At 40.1% G+C, this 24050-nt stretch overlaps 1 protein-coding gene across 1 annotated transcript in view; it reads left to right on the forward strand.

Moving 5' to 3' along the window:
• The window catches only part of LOC148829609 (lysine-specific demethylase RSBN1L-like), a 52325-nt gene extending 30204 nt beyond the window's left edge, over window positions 1-22121 (forward strand). The window contains exons 4-8 of the mRNA XM_088923167.1: window positions 11706-11843; window positions 12719-12861; window positions 16653-16820; window positions 18322-18430; window positions 20789-22121. Of these exons, the coding sequence (XP_088779293.1) occupies window positions 11706-11843; window positions 12719-12861; window positions 16653-16820; window positions 18322-18430; window positions 20789-21430 (1200 nt within the window). The 3' untranslated portion in view covers window positions 21431-22121. The remainder of the gene's footprint in view (window positions 1-11705; window positions 11844-12718; window positions 12862-16652; window positions 16821-18321; window positions 18431-20788) is intronic.
• The last annotated feature ends 1929 nt before the right edge of the window (window positions 22122-24050 follow it).

The raw sequence follows: 24050 nt of genomic DNA on the forward strand, positions 1-24050 counted from the left end.
CAAACTAATGAGTTCTTTAAAAACCTTGAGTTGTGTTGAATTGCTCAGCTTCTCCCCAGTCTCTCCTGGTAGTTCTGTGCAGCCTTGCTTTCCTGCCAGCAGGTGTGACCTTCTCCAAGGAGACCCAGAGCAGTCCACATCCCTCAGTAATGTACGGTCAGCCAGCTGAGTCGGCTGGGTGCTGAAATGACTTCAGAGCTCCCCTTCAAGGCTCCGAGTGTGGCCTGAATACTTCACCTGTTACAGTGCAGTTTTTGTGCATTTGTTTTAGACGGTGATTTGGGCTGTTTTTTTTCCAATTGGTTCTGTGTTGTGTGAGGGAATCCCACAAATTAAATGCATTTTTTGCATTTCTGAAAGGCATTCCTTCCCTTGGACCTGTTGGCTGTGAGAAGGCAGCAGTCTGCTCTCCTCGTGAAGCAGGCCAAGGGGCCGCAGCTCCTGAGGTTGTGCTGCTAACGGGTGCATTGCAAGATTGTGCCATATCTGTTCTTTCAAAGGTCCATGTTACTGTACTCTCAGTTCTGTTGGTGATTTTGTGGTAACTTGGTGCAAATAAAACTATGAAAGAGGTTGCCTTTAAATGAGAAAATGAATCCCCCACCTATTTGCTAAATATCTGAATGATAGCCATGTGGTAACCAGTTCATCACCAGCAAAGTCATGGTTTTGCACTGTTGGGTCACCTCAAAATTATAGAAGCTCACAAGGGTTAATGGAAATCCGAACTTAAGAACCATTGACTCCAGTAACAAAAACTTTTTTGTCGCTGATAATGTTTTTTGGGTTTTGGCTGAATTTGTGATGTTAAATAAGGTTCCCTTCTTTCTCAGAAAGAAAAAAAGAGACATCCAAGTTAATTCTAGTCCTGGGCGGTCTTAAATTGCATCTCTTCATGCCTGAGTTGTCCTCTGGTACTAATGAAATAATGGTCTGAAATTTGAGAAGAAAGAGGAAGTTGTAACAATTCCTTGCCTTTGTATAGCGGGTTTAATCCTAACCGATCCCAGAGTATTGCTGTCAGTTTTTTATTTACTGTCATGCATGTGGATTGTGGATCTTTTGAGCTATTTCACTGACCAGTGTTTCTGCACTTTCGTGTCTGATTTAGGAAATATAAGTTCTTTGTAAATGATGTCTTTCTCCCTTAAGAAATGCAGGTCATTTGCACCTTTTGGAACTGCATTTCCAAATTTAAACTAACCCTGTGGCCACTTTACGTGCATGTATCAACCAGTCCGCAAATGGTCTTCCTGTAGAAGATGGTATTCCTTGCGACTAGAAGCGGTAACCTGATTCTGTTTCTTACAACGGCTCACAAGCCAGCGTGAGCTCCAGAATCACTCTGCAGCAAAAGGCAGGTCAGACATTTGACAGGTATTTTCTTTCCTCAGTAACAGAGGGAAGGATTTGTATAAATATAAATACTCAAGGAGAATTACAGTCACCTCAGTCGGCATGCTCTTTTTTGCTAATGGTTGCTTCAGCAATGTCAAAAGAAAGTAAGAGCTTTGGGGATATCTTTAAATTATTTTAGTATCCTGCACTATTGTACAGGCATTAAGAATGTATGCACTTTCTAATCTTTAAAAACTGAGTGGTTCTTCTGTACAGTTTAAAGCATTTCCGGTTTACAGTCAAAATATAAACATTCAGCTGTGTACGAGGCAAGCTTGGTGCATTCATATTTTCTGAGAAATTAGTTCTTGCAGTATTCTCTTTCTTAGATTCCCTCTTATTAGTTACGTTTGGCCACGAAAGATAATGGCTTAGGAGGCATTTCTGAAGCTATTCCATGAAACTAATAAATTTAAATCAGAATTTGAATTTATAGGTCTCACCGTCTGGTGACTGAAACAACTGCTGTGTTAATTATTTCCTTCAGCGTATTATATATATATAAATATAAATATATATCATAAATTAAGAACCTATTTATCCGGTTTATTGCGTCATTAAAATTATGCAAACCATATCTTTCACTTTTACAACACTTAATCCTTATTTACATTTGTTCCTCATTTTCAAGTTATTTCTGCTGGAGATGCATTGCAGCCTAATGACTGATGCAGCAGGGAATACCACACAGGCTCTGGAACATTTTAACTGCCTTCAGCTGCACCTGACCTTGAGAACGATTTATTTAAAATAGAAAGAAAAGCGCTGTTCATCCGCTGCATACAGAAATGGAGCATTACAGCCCCCTAGTAGTGAGTGGCATATATTTTAAACAGCAGTGCAAGATAGAACTTGAAAAAATCCTTTGATTAGAGGATATACAGCATAGACTTTTATTATTCATAGAATTTTGCCATCAAGAAATGATCTGATATATTTACTTGTAAAGGCCCGTGTTTTCAATCTTGCAGGCTTCGAAGATAATTGAGGACCCCAGAAATCTCGATTCGTCTTTCTTCTTTTGACATTTTCAATGAGGTGAAAACGTAGTAGTGGAAGGTATCTGACTATGTGATTTTTTTAATCACCTGCTTTCTTTCTCTGGCTGTGCGTGGGTACTTATGTGACGCGATCACCTTGCTGTTTAAGCTACGGAGTTACAACCTCTCCGAAGCCTCCCTGAGCACACACCTTTGGGTGGTGACAGGTTTGATAAATGATGCGGGAACAGGCTGACAGGAAAGGCAGACAGTAGATTAGTGTGCAGGCATGCTCTCTAGGGGAGGTAGGAAGAGGACAGTGTAAAGTGTTCAGCGAAAATGGTACAAAGAGGTAGAGCTCCTTTGGGAGCAGTGTGTGGCGTGCATGGAAAAAGGTAGGCTTTATCTGACCTTGAAGAAAAGAGCAAAACGTGTTGTTCTGGTTTAGCAGGCTTACTATGGAGTCACTAGCCTGGGTATGTAGGCAAGGAGGAGGGTCTCTGGAGCAGATAACTGTTCCACATGTAGAACGGCTTGAGCTTAACAAAATGGGCAGTTTTTGTAATTCCTAAAAAATTTTCATAAAATCTTCTACTTTTTGTTTTACACATGATTATCTGTGCAAGCGTGCATGTGGACCTTCTTGGACCCTCTCAACTGTTTTGTTTCATTTTTTTATTTTGAGAAGTTGTTGTTCTTTTCCTCCCTTTTGGATCTTGTGGAAACAAATTGCTATATTGACCTTTCTGGAGAAGGAGGCAGCAGAGGCTAGAGATCAGATCATTTAATGGTGCAGGGTGTAGGTTCGGTTTACTGCTGAAACAAACGGGATTTCCTGTGTACTCCAGCTGTCAACATCTGGAAATGCCAAACACATGCAGGCAGCTGTGTAATCCCGTGACAGCAGGGTAGCTGGGTTCAAAGATGGGATCCCATTCTTATCACTCACAAGCAGTCAGCATTAATGATCATTTTCTTCTATTAGGGTCATGCTTAAAATGCCTAAATTGAGGCTGAAGCAGCTGTATTGCCGGGAGTTAAAGAGTTTGAGTGTAAGGAACATTACATCTTACATCTGCATGTTTTCTGTGAGCAGGCAAGGAACTGCCAGCATATGGCATAATTACCCCTTTTCCTCCTTTCTTTTTTCAGCAACCAGTTATGTTAACTGTATATCCTGGATAGTACCCAAATGTCTAATGTGAAATTTAATAAACCCGCTGTCTTGCTTGTCTTAGTGGAAAGGTAATTAAAAGTCCGATTAGTAGTAATATGTTCTTTGCAGAATGCCTGGCTGAATGAATACTTTGCTACAATTTTAAGAGGGTTTTCTAAGAATTTTCTTTGAATATTTCCTTGAGAGCTAATTTTCAGGGATCTGTTACAGACAAAAGAAACCAAACATAATGTTTGCAAAAACCTTAAAATGAGTGTCCTCAGGCTTTAAAAGACATGCAATGTTAAAGGCATAGTCCTTGTCAGAGAACAGAGGACAGACTTGAAATTTGAAACATTTGTTGTGCTGATAAGAGGAGAACAGGCCACAGGCTTGGAGGGGCTTGGAATAGGGTTGCTGTTAAAACTGTTAGAACATGTCCGTTTGGAAGAACATCTCAAGATTTTTCCAGAACACTAATTGCTACCTGCTGGAAACAAATTTGGCCAGAATATACAGACAAATGAATATGCTTGGTTCAAATTATCTTTGAATTCTAATGTTTAGTGCAAATAGGAAATCTGAGTTTGCCAGTTGAGTACAGGGTCATAGTGATGTACACAGATCTGCAAAGGGAACTGGGTAATACACTCAGGGGAATGGCTTATATCAATTTCATAGTCATTTAATACTCTGTTTTTTTCCCTATGGTGTGTAGAGATAACTCTGCAAAATGAAAGGAAAATCTGAATGAAGGAACTGTAGTTCAGATCGGCAGTCTCTTTGAAACAACATTTCATTAGGTACCTCACTCCTTCCATGCCTCAGCACTTTGTAGCCGGATCTGATCGGATCTAGCAGGTGGGATGGGAGATCTCCAAGGAAAAACCAGGTTGCTGTTGAGAGTGGTGTTGGTGGACCAGTAATCTGCACTCTCCCCTCTGGACAAGACTTTCTAGACCAGTGCCCCAGTATGGTGACTGTGGTCACTGTGGTGTAGGAAGGACAGCCCTTTGAATGATGGTAAACTACTAAATTGCTTATCAAGATCCCATTGCACCATTGGTAAAAGAATGGATGGGAAGCCTGGCGACATTCCTATTCAGGCTGGCTTCATCTGATCTGCCCTATGTAAATCCCCCCCCCCCCCCATTGTACTGAAGAAGCAAGTTGTCACTTCTCTCCTTCTGATCTCCACTGTGCAGTGGGGCTGCTGGAGAAGAATGGCTGTGGTGAATGAAAGGACCATATTAATGAAATTAATTTATGATTAAAACTCACTGTTGGCCAGTATTATGATCAGTACTTGGGTAGAGGTTATTTACTCATACTGACCAGTGTTGTCCAGTACCAGCAAGTAGCACTATATTCTTAAACACATCATGTTATTATTACTGCTATTGGTAATATATAGATTTACTCCCAAGAAATGTCTAGTTCTTTAGTGAGAATCGTCCAGTTTACGAAATTGTGCATAATCTGAGAAGGCAAAAGGATAAAACTGATTTAACCCCAAGATCACATTCTCTTTACCAAAGAGCCATCAGGCAGTTTTGACTAAGTTTGGTAAATCAAAAGAATAATTGTAGGAAGTGGGAACAAAGTTAGCATGACTCAACGTTTAAGATCAGGGTCATAATTAAAATGGCAGAATTCAGGTTGATGCAGCTGTATTGTTGGGAGTTAAAGGGTTTGAGCACAAGTCTTTTCAACTTGATGCTGCCAGTGACAGTCTGCAGAGCAAGCTGAAAAATACCTTTGAATCTGAATGTATTTGCAGTTGCATGATTAATTTGCTGCCTGACACCTGCACTTGTTAATGCTGCCACGTCTTGTTTTCATTTAATTGATTGTTCTCTTTTCCTTCACTGCTTTGTTTTCTGAGCAACTGTGGTGGAAGCCTCCCAGCCAGGTCATCACTGGAGACGAGATTTTGTTCTCAAGTCACTTATCAATAAATCCTTCAATAAAGGATTATTAGTACTGGTAAACAGTGCTCAGAATTACATGGCAACAAAAGTGTAAAAGGTTTGGCTTGAATGATATGAGACCTATGCACTGTTATTATCATCAATATAATTTAAATGTTAAATGAAGAATAAATGATCACTAAAATAACGTCTGTTCTGTTACAGAACGATTTAAACGAGAAGCACTTTCCTAAGTTAACTAGTTAAAACTATTTTCTTTGGCAATTCTCCAGTTTCCTGGATTTTTTTTTATTCTTGTGCTGACTCCAGGTTTTCCACTTTTCCTAAAACATCTTGGAACGGGAGCAATGTCAAGTCTGCTGAGCCTTCCATTATTAAGGATATAAAAACGCATTTCTCTTTCAGATGATCTTTAGTACTTATTGCACTACAGTACCTAGGGAGATATTCTAAATCATTCCTATAAATTATTTACCCCTCATTGCTATTAAAAGTAGGTGCAGTAGTTAAACAGGGCATCTGTGTACATCTCACACTCCCACACAAATGTCTGTTTTCATTCGGACTATGACAGGCAGAATGCAGTCTCTTCCCAGAAACTTTGACTTCGGTAGGGCTCATCTGTGATCTGTGTCAGGAAGTCTTAAGAGGAAATTCCTTATCTAGCTTTCTATTTCTGTTCTACTGTAGTCACCCTGTATGTCACTTGACAAAGTATGGAGGTTTTCTTTCTAGACACAAATCTAATTGCAGTATACTGTACCTTTTACCTGTGGGACACTATCATTCTCAACTTGCATTTTGTAGAACCTTTTTAAAGTAAATATTTTGGCACATGTGAAAATTAATTTTGAAGGTAGAACTACCGTAAATGAAATACTTTTAAGCAGGTGAAGGTAATGTGGAATTAATCCTGACCTGTAATGCAGACCAGTTTTAATCTTACCTAATTGCTTTAATTGCTTGCCTGGGAATTCTTCCAGTACTTATTTTTCTTATCATTAAACATGCAAACTGTAGAAGTAAGAGATTCTTAAAAATGTTGTAAAAAGTGTGAATATGCTATTGCATATTCTGTTCAAAGAGTTCAGTGTGCATTTTCTGCAAAGCCAGGAAATGCAGTTCTTCATGATGCTCTGAGGACTGGCCCAGGTTTTTGTACACATGAGATTTTGGTCTTGGGCTGTGCCAGCACACATTGAGCTCCTGGTGCTTTGTGATGAACAGGTAGTAGACACAAAAATGGAAACACTTGGGTAGAAGAGGAACACCAAGTACATTGAAAGCAAGGACTTCCTCACAGTTGTGGCTTATTTTTTCCATTACGCATGCTTAGGGTCATATGTAAAAACTCTGAACAGACCTGATTACCCTTAATTAAGGCTAGCGTGGCTGCAAAAGGAGACCTCTGTCACTTTGAAAGAGGGGTGATTAGTGTTGGGGTGCATCTTCCAGGATGAGAATCCACCCCCATCCACAGAACACGTTAGCTTGATAAACAAACTGGTGTTTTCCATAAGCTCCTGTCAGTCACCAGATTTGAATCCGATCACAAATTTAAGGGATGTTCTGGAATGATGTTGGAGACAATGTTTTCTGTCTCCATCAACCAGACTCAGCTGATGAGCTGATTGGTGCCCAGCCCTCCTGCAGAATTCCAGATACTGGTAAACTCTTAGCCAAGGCACATAAAGGCTGTGCTGGCTGCACATTGTGGCCCAGTGCTCTATTATGTGACTTTACATTGGTGCTTTCCATTTTCTCATCCACTACCTGTAGTCTAATATTCCTGTATGCAGTAGGATTTTGCCACTGTAGGCCAGAGCCCTTTGCAGTGTGGCTGTGGTATTCCATTGTTCATTTTTATTCTTGGTTTGTATGTTTCACAGAACCATTGCTTCTGTATGAAAGATGTCATTCTGGGTGTACAGTGCACCCTTATGCACAGACCTTTGGCCTGAGAGAGGAGTTTCCTAACCATTGCTTATACCTTATGTTGCAGCACCTTGGCACACAGATCACTATTTACAAGGGGCTATTCTTTCCCTCACAAGCAAAGCTTTGTGCGAGGAGGTTTCAGTTTTTAAAATCATGGAAATCTATCTTGACCGCTCCTATCGTTAAAGTGTAGCTGTACTAATCTCTTCACCAGTAAAAATCCCTCATAATGTATGAGTCCATTTTGTACTTGGACCTAGTTGTAATTGTGACAAAATGACGAATTGGTCTGAAGGTCCAAAGCGACGAGCCCTGTGTATCGCAGGGCTTAATATGTGCAGATGATCCCAAATCCAGAAATAGTACATAACTTGGTGAGTTTGTTTGATGAGAATCTGTCATTTGCCATTATTTAGAAAACTATGGCTTTCCTGTTTCTTAGTAACAGCAAACACCTTATCTCTTTGCTCTGGTGATATAATCCCTTTTGCTGTGAAGCTCAGCATTAAAAATAAAATACATGACAGAAGAAAAGCTGATGGCCTGACTGTAGGTTCAGATTGCTAATACTAGTGGCGAGAGCAGCACTGCTCTGCCTCACCGTCCTTTTATTTTTGTGCTCATGTGTGATGAAGTTGATAAGAGTGGTTTGCCTTCCACTGTGACTCAACTCCATAAGTGGAAAGAGTGGGTAATGCAAGCCCTCAATTTTCCTTTACTAAGCGAGAGAGGGTTTTATGTCCATGAATCACGCCAGTGGCTGTAGCTCATTTCATAGGAATCTCATTCCAGGAAGAGGAAGAGAATTCTGGGAAATGAAACCAGCCACAGGCAACAATCGGTACCATTTGCCAGGGGTAAATCACTTCCTCTGTATCTCTGTGGAACGAGCAAGCATACGATTACGTCTCAGAGCACTGTGCCAATACTGGCTTTCGCTCTGGATAGCTGCTCTTAATTGCATACAAAAAAACTAAGCTCTTCTGGATGAGATTGAGAAAGCTGCTCATCAGCAAAAGTATTGTAAACTTGTTTTGATGCCAGATCTAAAAGCTAACTAACAGGTCTCCTACAGTGGCAGACAGTATAAAATTAGAACACAGAACAGCAAGGTAAGCTTTCAAGTGCGGAAGAATTATCCTGGAACAGGCCTCCACTGTGGAATAATCTTACAGTTGTACGAGATCTATTATAAATGTTGTAACTCAAAACCCATTTCCCAGAGGTAATTGGTATTGACTTGGAAAAGAAATCTTTCACATGGCCCCGTCCTCTCAGAGCAGCTCAGTGTTGAAAAGGCTGTATAATGCGAGCCAAGGATTATCCCTCTTTCTTGCCTTGGGGTCGAATGCCGAGAGTCGGGCAGATCCCGTTGTGCGTCTCTAACACCTCCCATTGCTGCTATCGGGGATTCTTTTACCCTCGTGGTTTGGCAAGAGGAACAGAGGCTTTAAGACTTCGGAAACTCTTCTTACCTTCTTGCTAGATTAAAGGTGTTTTCTAATGTCTAATGTTGCATCATTTACAGGACTTGCAATTGGATAGAAAGGCCAACTCAATATCAACCATGTTAAATTCTTTCAAATTTAGAAATTGCAATAAAATGGGGTATTCCATGCCGAGGTGGATATGACTCCCAAAAAGTACGTTTCACAGATGAGAGAAAGGGAATATGGGATTAATAGTGGGGGGTTGAAATTTACTGCTTGCCATTCCCTATGTAATAATCCACAGTTATGTCTCTGCCATTATGGGCGTTATCAATAACTGAAAACAAAAATGAATAGAAATACAGAGAAATTGGGAGGTGCAAACCCCCTTGTAGCCTGCTGATTTTCCAGGTACTGACTTGAGCTTTCTGAAGTCTATTTAAATGTGTGTGTATTAATATGTCTGAATGAACTAGGTAGTCCAGAGTTCCATGCAAACTGGGACCTGGATAAACTACAGTTTACACCAGTTCCTCCTCATCCACAGTCGCATGTATTTGCAGTGTCAGGCCAAGTCAGACAATCAAGTTTCCTCAGGGTAAATGTACCTCTCATTTCGTAATGGAGATTAAGAATATAGTTCACAGCACTCAATCCAATTTGCTTTTATGTATTCATTTAAGATTAACTTGGTTTGGTATGTCTGCGGTGGCGTCCTATCCAGGGTGTACCCTGCCTTGCGTTCGTTGCCTGCCGGGACAGGCTCCGAGTTACTGTGACCCTGATTTGGAGGAAGCAGTTAGAAAACCACCAAAGAATGGGTTGAGTCTGCAGTATGTGGAGGTAGTGGTCTTACAACAGTACCATTAAAAGTTTTCCATCAATTACAAAAGACCCCCAAAAAATTACTAACTCTGGAAGCGGCGCCTTCCATACTAACAGCTCAAATTGTTTTACAGTGGAAATGCAGTAAAAATACACAGATAATGTAGAGAATCAGAAAGAAACACAAGGCAGGAATGATGCAGGCTAAAATACATAAAGTGAAGTTGTCGGTATACGGAGCTGCTATCTTCTGCAGTTAGTCATACTGGTTGCGTTCGCATCAGTTGCAGGTAATTTACATTGTACTTGTAACATTCCTACAGATAGACTATAAACTAAACTGATGATCAAGGTTGTCAAAGCCTTAAGCATAAAAAATATAAAGACGAAGCTTTAAATGAGATGCGTAGCAGCCATGGGAGCTGTAATCACTCTGTATGATTGCAAATATGCCATCAGTCACTGTGAAATGAACCATATGGAAATCCGTATGCGCCACTGCATGATTCCTGTGCCTGTTGTATGTTTTTTCCTATCTGAAATGTCAGGGGTACTGTGTGTTTAACAGACATTATGTAACCTTCGGTATACTCTGATTTTTCTCCAACCTGGAGAACTTAACGATCGGAGGAAATGTCTTCTACACACAATGAGAAGCATCCCTCTGCTGTTCATTTCAATTGCCTGTGTAGCGTGAAACCCATAGTAATGCAGGATCTCCTCAAAGGCAAGGCCATTACTGTTCTCTGACTTGCAACAGAAATGCTGACCAAAATGCTGCTGAGAATATTTGGAAGAATATGTAATGAGTTTTTGTTTTCAGTATGGCTTTAGAATTTATTTAATGAAATATTTTGTATATGATATCCCATAAAATACCTCTAGAAATCTTTGCTTTTTAAAATAAAATACCTCATTGTTGTACAATAGTATGAATACCATCCGAGATGGCTAAACCCATGCTGGTTAACACTTGTACCTCACAGCACACCTATCTTACCTGATGATATTTGCTAAGGTTCATATTGGTATTCTTTTCTCTACCATAACCCGTCATAGCACTTCATTTCATATATAAGTCCGCGGCAGGTGGGCTTTGCAATACAGCTCATTTGGTGCTAAATACAGCTCATTTGAAGTTTTAAACAGGCTTTGAAGTGTGTCTTTTATTCGAGCAGTGAGGCTCTTCTGCAGAGGGGCAGGGATTTACTACAGCTCTGTTGACTTGACAAGAGGAATCACATGGCATGATGGTCCTGCGCAGCAGAGCTTAACTGTTTCATCATTGTCCAGCGTGACACTCGCGTCCTGTGCGATTTAGGATCCACAAAGTCATCGTACCTGCTGGAGTGACGATTATTTCTGGTTTCTGGCCTGATTCTTTTGCTGACATTTAGCCTCCAGCTGCCAAGATACAAAGGGATGGCAAGATCAGCAGTGGTGCTCAGAGTCTCTGTGTATTGATGGGCCTCTGGGCAGGGATTGTACCTGATATGCAGCTTCACTGTTCTCTTCAATTTAATTACCCAGCTCATAGATGCACTCAGCTAGTGAGGTTCCAAGCACATTAAATGCCAAATTGTTCAGTAGAAATATTATTGGAATTTCCGACCATTTCTTTAAACTAATGTCACAAACTCTTAGTGGTATATAAAAAAACAGCCCTTTTTGCTGCTTTATTTACATAGTGGAAAATAACCTAAAGTAGTTTTTCACTAATGATGGAATTGCTGGACAAAGGCACCTTATATTTTCACCAAACTAAGTATGTGCTGTGGGTAATACCTGCTGCGTTCACTGTTTGTACAGCATACATTAGAATACACATCCATGAGCTGTATCACTGCATGTACTCATTTGCAAACCTCCTGCAATTTTAAAAAGAGGATGGGGTTGTAAGCACCGGTATGGTGTTGATGAGTATTTACAGGCTAGTACAGATTTGTTTTAATGTAATCTTTTGGGTGGAATCTTTCAGGGTTGGTGCATTTGAAAATGCAGTCTTAATGATCAAGTAAACACTGGCCGATGTCGGTCTTGTTTCCAGGTAAAAAGAACGTACTCTCATGGGACGTACCGAGCTGGTGCGATGAGACAGATCAGCTTGGTGGGAGCAGTGGATGAAGAAGTTGGAGATTATTTTCCAGAATTCCTCCGCCTTTTGGAAGCGTCGCCCTTTTTGAAAGTAAGTTACCGAAATAGGTACGACTGGTAAACTAGGATGGATGTGTTTTTTGAAAGAAAAGCAATTTTTAAAAGAGAGAGTACTGATTAATACTCATTCCTCTCCATGTTGCCTGAGATAGGTCTGTGTTGTGATTAACAGTCCTTTTGCGATTTACAAAATTGTGTTGAGTCAAGTCTGACTCTTTGTGACCTCGTGGACTTTAGCATGCTAGACCTGTCTGTCAACAACTGCTTCTCTGAGCTTTTGCAAATTCATAATCATTACTTCAGTAATACTATCTATCAATCTTTGCCAACATCGGAGTCTTCTCCAGTGAATCCTGTCTTTGCATTACATGGCCAAAGTATTTAAGTTTTTAGTTTTACTATCAATCCTTCCAGAATTACAAATTTACTAAATTACTTGGGAATACAAATACCATCACCATGGTGTTATCATTCTGAAATAGTACTGAAGGAAAATTGAAAGTTAACCATATTCGACAGCTTAAATGGATTTAATATAATCCAAATCAATATAACAAAAATTTGGACCAACAGACAAGTTTATTAAAAAAATGACAAAACACCCATTCAGCTGTATTATACTGCAGTTTTGGATAGCAAGAATTTTTCGTGCAGAAACCGCTGTCCATAGGAACAGAATCTTGTCTCCCCTCTTTTTTAATTTTAAATTTTTTATGTCACCCTGGTATTTTTGTTTCTAAAACACAAATTGCCCCTCCACTACATACTGCGTGATCAGGAGAACTGGTAACTGGTGTTGGTCTTGAAAGAGGGGTTTTTTGGTGCTAAGCTGTACGAGTGAGCGTGGAGATGCTGGGGGAAGCTCCAGCCAAAGAGGGTCTAACCTGTCCCCACTTGTTCCATTAGCGAACGTTGCCATGGGGAACGTTTTCCAGTCTTAAACTGAAGAGCCCGACGGAGAGCGATGACGGGCCCATCATGTGGGTACGACCCGGAGAGCAGATGATTCCTGTAGCCGACATGCCAAAGTCACCTTTCAAAAGGAAAAGGTACGGTGGTCGGCACAGGCCCAGGCCTTGACGCGGACACGCTGGCGGCTGGGCTCGCTCCAATGCCTCCAGACGACAAGGAGGGCTTTGTGTCAGTCGCTGATAGTGAACCAAGTCTTTAAAAGTGCTCGTTTTATTTCTGATACTTCATACATCTTTACATTAAACATTATTCAGTTGTGTTTGGTAAAACAAGAGTCAGATTTTCTTTCTCTTTGTAAAACATTTTTAGTTCCATAAGGGTGTCATTTTTTTTAAGCCTTTGTGTTTCGTATGAACTTGCTCAGAGCGTACAAACGTACAGTGGTACAACTGTTTCTTGTTATGTAACGGACGTTTTGAGGAATGAGGCAGTTAACATTATTTGTTCTAATCCTTTGTGTATGAATCACGTTTTAGTCACCATTCATAGCTTAAAAAAATACAGATGATGTGTAGTTTTTGAGAAAGATCATGCTTTACATGATCTTGACATTTAAACACGCATAGTTCTTTAAATTGGATTCTTTTAGAATAAAAACCACACTTAGAGCATATTCATCTCAAGGAAAATTCCTTTGTATAGGTGCAACAATGCAAAACTATTCCTTCATGTTTTAATTCATATTATAAGAATATAATGTGCTGCTCTGAGACTGTTGTTGGTGCCAGATGTAACTGAGCTGGAGTGTCGTGTACATTTACACAATGAGAGTGAACCTAGGGCTCCCTCTGCTGGCAAGCAGATGCAGTTGTACTTGTGGTTTAAGGGCCAGGATGTGGCCGATAGGTGAGGCTTGTAATTCGTCCGTCCGTCCATCCATTTTCTAACTGCTTCGCTCAGTTCAGGGTTGTGGGGACACAGAGCCCATCTCGGCAAGCAGGGGCTCAAGGCAGGATAGACCCTGGACGGGACACCAAACGCTGATGAGACCACACTCACACCAGAGGCAGTTTTCCCAGAAGCCGGTTAACTGGCTTGTATGTCTTTGGACTGTGGGAGGGAACTGAAGCGCACAGGAGAAACCCAATTGAACATGGGGAGAAGGTATAGATTCCACACAGACGGCACGCCAGGTCTGGACTTGAGCCCAGGGCCCCAGCACTGCGAGGCAGCAGTGCTCACCACTGCATCAACGTGCTGCTCTCCTGTATCCTGTATCATGAGTAATAAATGTTACTGAATTATGAATTAGAAACAGGGTTTAGAAATGAGTGGAGGCCATTCAGACCATCTAACTAGAGTAACGAATGACTCTTCAGAAATTAAGTACAAAGTACTTTGACTGTTTAAAATCCCTCAGGCAAAACTGTAGGTGTATCTGTGATAGGTGCTACACTGAAAGAGGAGGGCTCTGTAAAGTCAGGTGGTTTGGAAGAAGGAAGGTGTTGCACGAAATCTGTATAATAAAGGGAGGTTAGTAAAAGGTACAAATGTTGAATGAGGAAGAATCTAAAGAGTTCCTGTACAACAGAAAACATCTCTTAATGCTTTGCTGCAAGTGTATTCTCTAGGTAGTTATTGTAAATGAGAATTTGTTTTGCCAGGTTAAGTAACAGATCAGTTAAAAAAAATGGAAATGTGTTTTTCTTGGTAGTCCCATCAGTGTTATGAAACGTGCTTGTTTTTAGTAACATTTGCATATAAGGAATTTATCCAGCTGGGAAAAAAAAGTGAAAGTTCATAGGCTTCAGTTCAGAAATACACATTTACTTGCTCTTAAATTTAGTAGTTAATAAATCTTCATTACTACGTGATAGTATTACTGTTCAGTAAACCCAGAAGACTTTCATGTATTGTTTGACAAATAGAATGTCATCATTTGATCTTTTTGGTATTGTTTGTGCATGGAACACGAGTACCATGAAAGTGAAATTCTGGTGTTCCATGTCAGTTGATGCACTTGTGATTCTAAATACAACACTGTAGGCACTTTGAACAAGTTGCTTGTCAGTGCTGGAGGTCTCTTGTATATAGGTGTCAGGGTTTTAATAACTCAAGAGAATCCTGCTTAAACCGCTTATGTTTTATTTTTTGTATCTTTCCCTCAGAATGGTCAGCGATTTGTTTGTTGATTAAGCATTTTCTGCACCACAAGACAGTTCACGCAGCCCAGATCAAGAGTGTTTAATGTTGCTCTCCTGTCCAAAGCAAATGTGCCAAAAATAAATCAGGTTTTGAAAATATGGCTATTCACAGTCCACCTGAACTACAGTTGAAATCATTACGCAAGGATAGTCATGCGATTGATTGATTGAAAAATCTATTTTAATATTTTATTAATTCACACTAAGCACCCTTGATATTTATGTATGTTGTCCTGAAATAAAATCTTATCCAGGCTAGGAAAAACAAAACGTCCAATTTTTCAAATCCACAGTCTGGTTACCAGCAAAATGAATACCTGCTCTTTTATCATGTCTGACAGAATAGGAGGGAAGAAGAACCATTGGAAAAGGTACTGCACAAGGCCTGCCTTAGATGTCTTATCGCAGAGAATAACCTGTAAGACGCACTCAACAATTAATTTTTAAGATGAGTGTACCAGTTTGTTTAGCCCCTTTGAATAAGATTATCGGCTAACATGAATGTAATCTCGAGTTGCTTTCTGAAAATTGAGGGTTGGGAAACCCTGTGTATCCTATATTGGAATTTTGTTTTCTGATTGATGACTTTTAAGTATGTCTGAAGAGGTTTGAGTGGGGAGCTGCATCAGTGTGTGTTTGCCGCAAAGGAACAAGTAAATGTTGATTCTACTCTTCTGTGTGGAAGGAAAGGACACAAAGGTCACCCCTTAAGAAGCCTTACCAGCTGAAATGTTTTTCATTTTCCTATAAAAGTGACCATTAATTGTTCCTGTTGAGTGCTGCATATTTTCACAATTCTTTCTTTCCATTGATGTAAAGCAAGTGAAAATGTACAAAAACGTTTTATGAAACATCTTAGTAGATGGAAAACACAGCCAGAAATTAAGATAGGTCCCTAGCAGAAAGAGGAGTAAATGCCCTCAAGCTAGACAGTGCTGAGTTCTGCTTTGATAAATTCTACTGTCAAGTGGACCACTTTGAACTCCTTCTTAATTGGAACTTGAGGTTTCAGCATAAATAAAAGCAATGATTCCCGTTTCAGACTAAATGAGGAGGCAGGCATATCGCAGTGCCCTGGAGGCACAGCTTCTTAAAATGAGCATTGACCTCTCACTGTACACATCATCCGTGACTCTGTCAGTATCCACTTCAAAAAACCCCGCTCATTACAGTTTCCTGGAAAAGGTGACACGTGGTTTCAGTCTTTAGGCCATAACTTTGCGTTTGTTATTTGATCAGGCAGCACATCATACTGTAAAACTGCATATTAAACAATGATAATTTTGCCTAGGGTTGTTTTCTAGAAAGCGACTGCAGTTGCAGTGTAATTTATGCTAATTGCTTGCATGCATTTTCCCAGTGGTTTCCTTTTTTTGCACTGGCATTCATATCGGCAAACGTCAGCGTCTTTTTAGGTTCGGCTATTTTTCCCCACATGCGTATTTTTCAAATTGTTTTAATTGCCCGCTTTTCACAACTTGCATGCTTATTCGAAATAAATAAAAAAACAACTGCAGAGTTTATGTAAACTGAGCGATAATTGGGTGGAGTTTGAGAGTGTGTAACAGTTCTCTGACATAAGGCTGTCCTTCTTCTAAAGGAAAATGTTCAGTTAAAGCATTTCCCAAGTGGCAATTTGTAAACCCCTTCATTGTATATGGCTTTTGTTGAGTAAAATATGATCTGCTCAGTCAATGCCTCTTTTACGTTGACTTTGCATGTAGGACTACCAATGAAATCAAAAACCTGCAGTACCTACCTCGGGCCAGTGAGCCCCGTGAGATGCTGTTTGAAGACCGGACACGGGCCCACGCTGATCACATCGGGCAGGGCTTCGAGCGCCAGACTACAGCAGCCGTGGGAGTCCTGAAGGCAGTGCACTGTGGAGACTGGTATGTGAGCTGGATTTCAGCTGGACATGACCACTGAAATCACCTTATTCACTGGTGGGCAGTGTAGGGATGCAGGAAGTCACAGCGCAACTCAGCGAAAGTTTGAAGTAAGTAAATTTGGAGAGCAAGACTGATGCAAATGTATCTTTTCTGCTGTGCCCTGAGCACGAGCATTTCCAAGATTTTCATACCTCAGAACATTCTGTTTCGCCTTTGGGAGAAGGACATTGGGGCTTTTATCCGAACTCAAAATGGATAGGTCACACATGGCATAGGAATCGTTCAACCACCATTTACAGAAAGTATTTTCCCACGTGTATCTGTCTGAGAATATCACATATTCATCCCCTCAGCTAAACTGGTCATAGCCAGAGTCAAAATGCAGGTGTGTTGCCTTTTTCTTAACATAAATGATTTAAAGAAGAAGGGATTTCACTTTTCATACATTACACTGCTTAAGGAACATTATAACCGAGAGGGTGCAATTTGGCTCTTCTTACTCATTTGATTGCTGTTAGCCTAATGATCCAAGAATCTCTTCAAGCTGTTTCTTAAAGGCATTTACAGTGTTAGCTTCAGCAGTATGGGTAATAGTCTTATTTTTTCTGTTCTGAATGCTCCCTATTTTTTTATTCATTAAGGAAGCTTCTCCATTGACTTGGCTTTCATGATTTGTGGCAGCCAAAACATGTCCCCATCTGTTCTAAGCTAACACAGTTCTTTTCCCTTTATTTAAGGGTGATATTTTCATCAGACCAGGGATGTTTACCCTCATTTGTACAGCCTTTAGAGCAGTGATATCTTATTTTTGTGTGTGCTGACTACACACAAAAAATGGAAAGAAACTTTGCACCATAGAAGACTTGCACATGTTTTTTAGCATTGTTGAACGTAATTTTCAGCACTCTCCACAGAAGGGTCCACATTGTTAAAATGATGTCAATATGACTGTGTTTAAAGTATGAGATCAAATGTAGTTAAACTGTCCTTATTCTAATGTTACTTAAAGTGCTTTTCAGGCATCATACCCTGAGGGCCAGTAGAGTAATCTGTTGATATGTTGATTGTAGATCCACATAGGTGTTCTGCAGAGATTGATAGGTTGAAATTAGATTTACTCACAATCCAAACTTATTAATGGGAACAAATTATTTTTTTTCATGTTTAACTGTATGGATATTTGTTAATATAACCGTGCATAATCCTAGATCTGTTTTTTTTAATATCCTGTTGTTTCTGTGATCATTGTTGATTCTAAAAAGGTGAACAAATGCTACCTATACAGTTGAACCCTGTAGGAAGTATTTTAATTGTTTAAAATCAAATGCTCTTAAAATTTAAAAGTTGTTTTTGAATTGTTATCTCCTTGGTGTGATAAGTAGAAGTGGAATAGTTTTTCACTGGGAAATGAACATTATTTTAGATGTTTATTGGTAAATACGTTTTGAGTATAAAAATGTTTTCTTACGTTCTGATATTCTCATTATCTTCCCAAATCTAGTGCGGATCCCCCTCGAATAACCAAAGATGTGATTTGCTTTCACGCCGGGGATTTCTTGGAAGTAGTGCAGAGGCTCCAGCTGGATTTGCACGAGCCTCCCCTGTCGCAGGTAACCACTGGTGCTTGAGGTACACAGGCATCCCCACCTCCTCGTTTCAGGGCCCTGGAGCCCAGCTTGCACCCCTATAGAGTAGGCCTCCCTGCAGTCTTGTGCCATTCTTTCCAATCCTGACACCTGGTGGTGTCACTTTGCACTGCAGCCAGTCTTGAGGGGGGGGGGGATTTGAGAAAATTTGCTGTAATCTAGAGATTTTTTTTTCAATGTACCATTTCAATTTCACTGTTCACACACACAATCTAGCACACATTCCATCATGTTCTACCTAGCCAAGTTAAGGAGAATTTAAACACAGTTTACACTCGGATGTCAAACCAGTTTAATCCTCCGAAGTTTTAAATTTACTCTTCATTATTCGAATTGCAGTATCTTCTGGATCTAAGAATCTCATGCAGTTATTTCTTGAGGGATTCCAGATTAATGGGCAAAGATACTATTTTTCGGGATTCATCCTAAAGACTTATTTTTTTTTAATGTCCACTTATCTCCACTGTAGTCTTGAGGTAGTTCTGTGAGTTATGTTTGCACATTTTCAGTATCTTGAATACTTGGATTAGCTCTCCTCATAGTCTCTTTTTAAGGAAGAACACACACATAAATTGCCTTTTTCTGTGTTCACAATATTCCTTTAAGGCAGGTAATTAATCTGAACTGTCTCTTTCAAAATTAAATTCCATGTAACATTCCAGATGAAGTCTTAATTACCAGGAGTTATTATCAAGTAATAGAATAGAGCTCTTACCTGAAAAACACGAATCAGTAGGTCCAGTATAGGTCCAATATGCACCACCTTGGTACTGCAGTCACTGATGTACCTGTTACTGGAAGCTGAGTGATCCATAGTCCATTTTCCAACCTGTAGCGTCAAATTGTCAAATTTCAATATGACAAGAGACACAATATGTTTTAATGAGTTATTGATAAATAACGCAAAACAGTACTACGAAACCCCTGTTTGAAGACCAGCACTTGCAGATGTATTTCCAGTACAGTATGTACTACAGGATATTTCTTCACACTTTTTCTCTATCTGACTGTTCTTTCAATTCAAACTTTAGTACCCCCTACGGTAAAAATGTGTTTATGACCGAGTAGAACAACAGACAAATAGATAAACATCACCAACAAGAATTCTGTACAACAGCGTTTCAGGAGGTAAGAGTTATTCTACACTGTTTGAGATTGCAGAGGGGATGAAAGCATTCCTGAGTGTGTTATCATTACACCTGGGAACACAGAGGTGCATCATAGATGGGAGTAGTGTACATTCACAGTGGAGTGGATGAGCCACACACTCTATAATGCTCTCAGTCTTCTTTACAGCCCTCTATTTATAGAGGAGTTTTAGGTTGATCCACTTTGCCCCAATGCTTTTGCTGCTTATCTTCACCATTTTTCCCAAACTGTTACAATTGGCAGTACTGGTGCTGCTGAACCAATAAAGTACTGTAAGTATGTTAAAAGACTCCTTAGGGGGGAAAAAAAGTCTGTTGTCCATTTTTAGAAAGGCATCACCACATGGAATTCACCTCAGTGGAAGAATATTTAATTATTTTCACTATTTTATGTATACTAATGGTTTTCAACTGATTTATATTTAAAATACAATATTAATGTGAGTTAATATCAATAACATTATCCATCCTGTTTAAAATTCTCTTATTACCAGCTTTAATTTTCCTTTTTTTAAAGCCATTCCAGCCCCTTGTCAACTATGCAAATTTGACTTTTCGTTTAACTACTGTTTTCTTTCTCAAACTGTGTGTTGCCCTTCACAGCACAAATGCTGCAAGCTTCTTTTGTAAATCAAGACTTTGCTGGAACACAATTAGAATGCGGATATAATAACCGTATCCCACAATTATTTGCATGAATTAAAGAGGGCGTTATCAAATGATTCAAAATTGTATTGTAACAGCTTAAAGGTTACAAATGGGAGGATGGGAGGTGATTTGGCCCATCAAGCCCATTTGTTAGTAGCTATTTGATCCAAGGATCTCTTCTTGTTTGCAATTTAGATATAAAATTGTGAGTTGTGGGGTTTTTTGTACTTGCCAGACAGTGTAGGGACCAATGAAGAAGCCCTTAAAGAGCCTGAGGTTGCTGACCCAGCATTAGTTGGACCAGGGGTTTGGGAAGTAGTTATTTTTGGGGTGGTGGGCGGTTGGGAGCTAAAAGTTCCCTCCACATGTTGTAATCATATTTCTCGGTTTTCTGGGACTATCTAGGCTGTGGTTGTCCATACAGTTCTATGGTGAGGGTGGTGTTAATCTCCAAGTGCTTCCTTGAAGCAGAACCTCAGAATTTTACCTGATGGATTGTTTTTCCCTTCGTCTTGCTGTGTCGCAGTGCGTGCAGTGGGTGGATGACGCAAAGCTCAACCAGCTCCGGCGGGAGGGCATCCGCTACGCGCGGATCCAGCTTTACGACAATGACATTTACTTCATACCCCGCAACGTGGTGCACCAGTTCAAGACGGTCTCCTCCGTCTGCAGCTTGGCCTGGCACATACGTTTGAAACAGTACCACCAGGAGGCAGAGGCATCCAGCAGCTCCAACGAGTCGGAAGAAGGGACAGAATCGAAAGTGTCCGCCGAGCCCGTGTGCGTCAAAGTGGAACCCGAGGACTGTCTGGAGCACACCAGAATATCTGTGGACTCAAAACCCCTCCAAGGAAGCAAAGAGCCTAAAGACGCCCATCCAGTAGTCCAAACGGGACCGGTCGACGTGCCTCAGGAAAGGAATACCAAGGCCGCCCCGCACCCTCTGCCAGAGAGCAAACCTAAAGCCCATCACTCTGAATGTCGAGCTGCTCCGGCCAAGCCGCAGGGCAGCGCGCTCGCGGGGGTCCTGAGCGCTATGCGAACGACAAGGACTGAGAAACCCAAGGACACGTTGTACCCAAAGGCTCCCGTCACCCCTGAAGACACGAGGCCGCAGCCTTCCATAAAACACCACCTGCACGAGCAGCAGAAAGACTTTTTATACTAATTTGTACATATTGTTTTTAAATAGCTTTCTTTTTTTTTGTTTTTACTATCTAAAACCGTGTGATGTACTATATGGATTATGTAAGCTCTGTTGGGCAAGCGTGTGACTTGCACTCTACTCTGTTATTGAATGAATACATAGCAAATGTAGCTTGTAACATTCCTCAGTGCCTGTCCGTAACTGTGAAATATCAAAGCACTTAGGGCCAGCTGCACTGTTACACTGCAGGTTTTAAATAAACAGGTCCTTAAATAATATATTTTTGAGTTGTAGGTTATAGATGTATTAGAGCTGACATAAACATATATTTTTTGTAAGACGAGCCAGAATTCTTTTAATGACTCCGGGCTTTTCCATAGAGCTTATTTATATCAAGATTTTTTTTTCCATTTTAAAATGTCAGCACTGTAGTGTAAATAACTTTTTTCTAAACTTGTAGTGTGATTTATACTTCAATAAGAACCTCCTAATAAAGGTTCACAATATTGGAACGTTGTTGTTTAAATAAGGGCTACGCTGATCGATCAAGCGCACGAGGCTAAGTGAGCCATGACCAGGTAGGTTGCATGGTTCCTCCCCAATCACAGATTTATCCAGAAAAGTACTAATAAAAAGGCTATTTTTTCTATAGAACAAAGGCACTTAATGTTGAAAGATAAGATTAATTAAAAGCAATGAAATGGATCCATAGAATTAAGTATTTGCTTCATGCATTTTCAATATAAATGTCTTTCAGGATGCTTCTTGTCTTAGTCATCTGGTTTTCTTGTCTTCTTCCTTTGGAACTGAGTGAGATGAGAGCAAACATTTCTTCCTTTCTAGATGTATTTTATTTTTTTTTAATCCTTTTTATTAATGTTATTTTATTAGCGTTATTAAAATGAGAGCGGTTGATGCTCTCATTTTAACCACTTCAACTTAAAAAAAAATTAAAGGGGGATTCTGGTTCCCAGTAACTGTACTGTGTAGACGTACACAGTGCTGAGACTATGGTGAATTTGATGAGGCCTCTAACTACAGTACACAGTGCATGATAGATGGCATGTAAACATTAGCCGTCCCAGATCTATAGTTAGTCATTTGAAGTGTTATAAGTGGATACTTACCTGAAAGATACTCAGTGAGATAAACACAGTCTGGCTGCAGTGCGGCTTCTGTAAACTATACATAAGCATTCATGTTTTGAGTGTTTGCTTTTCTCATGGGATGTTCCTGTAAACTGGCCAGATCTGTTTCCCTGTTACAAACACAAGACCTTTCGTGTTTTCGAACAAGGTGGACAGCTTTTCACTTTCCCTTGCGGCTGCAGAGTGTTCCGCTTCGTCAGTCCCTCGAGCAGTTCGCAGCTGACCCTGATCACCAGTCCCACAGCCTGTTTGACTCGCATTTTAGTCCTGCAGCTGATTGATGTGCATGTATAATATTGTGCACTTTAGCCAGTTTTGATATATAATATAGCCACTATATTTTTTTCAAAAGAAAAGAGATTCATGCAGTGCAAAGATATAGCTATGAGATGTACAGTCTGTAATGATCAGAAAACATCCTATACTCTGAGGGAAGTACCTTATGCCCATTTGGGATACCTGTGTGCCTTATTTAAGGCTGCAATGTGAGTACATCGATGCATCAGCAGTTCTGATCTTCAGGATTGCAGCCTGTCTTTGGTACTAAATATGTATTAAAGGCTCCCAGGAACTGGATCTGGTTTTTGTACAATGTGGTCACAAGCTACACATACTTAAAGAGGCAGATGTCTGGTGAAAGGGTTGAAGTTTCAGTACTTGTGTGCCAGACAGAGCCCCCATTCGTAGTTATTGAACAGAACAAAGATGGAAGAATTTTGGGTATTACAACTGTACCTGGTTTGGTAAGTCATTGAGTGTGTGAACCCACAAAGCAAATGTGGGCTATCCTACACTGTTTCCCTTAAGCATCTGTTATTCAATATACAATTAAGCGTGTATTATTCCTGTGTGAGTTTATAGGTGTGTGTGTAGGGGGGGGGGGGTACATTGCACGTATTGTCAACTGCAACCAGAAATGATTCCCTTCATTTTATGTCCTTTATTGTTAACTTTAATATTTCAACTTTCTTTGGTGCAGTAAAAGTTACAAGCTTGCGAGCTTAACCGTTAAGGTGTGATGATAAACTAAATATATTTAGATCGTTTCACTCTAAGCACCGAGGAGCTGCTTCCAGATACATTCATAACACTTTCAGTACCAAGTGTGACCTTTGTAGAAGAAGAAAGGAATAAATCCATTTCTTTTCACACCTTTCAATAGAATTGTTTCCCCTCCCCCAGTGTGTGCAGATTCAGCTAAGGATCCTGGGTCTAGGACATACCTGCTTATTGCAAATAACTGCTCCTGTTCTATTTTGCACCACTTTAAAGCAGATTTTTGTGAGTGAGGAACACATCTATCATAATGTCCAATTCATACATGAAATTAAACTGCCTGAACAAAGTATTAAGTTAGGAAATATAAGCAAGGATACATCTGAGTATTAAGCATTATAACCACATAATACGAAAAAGAAACTGAGATTTCTATTTATTCATAGGCTTCATATGAGAGGACAGATAAAATTGAATTTTTGACATTAATGTGAAAG

Source organism: Atractosteus spatula, chromosome 8, assembly GCF_055471065.1.
Source record: "Atractosteus spatula isolate fAtrSpa1 chromosome 8, fAtrSpa1.hap1, whole genome shotgun sequence".
NCBI classification, from domain to species: Eukaryota; Metazoa; Chordata; class Actinopteri; order Semionotiformes; family Lepisosteidae; genus Atractosteus; species Atractosteus spatula.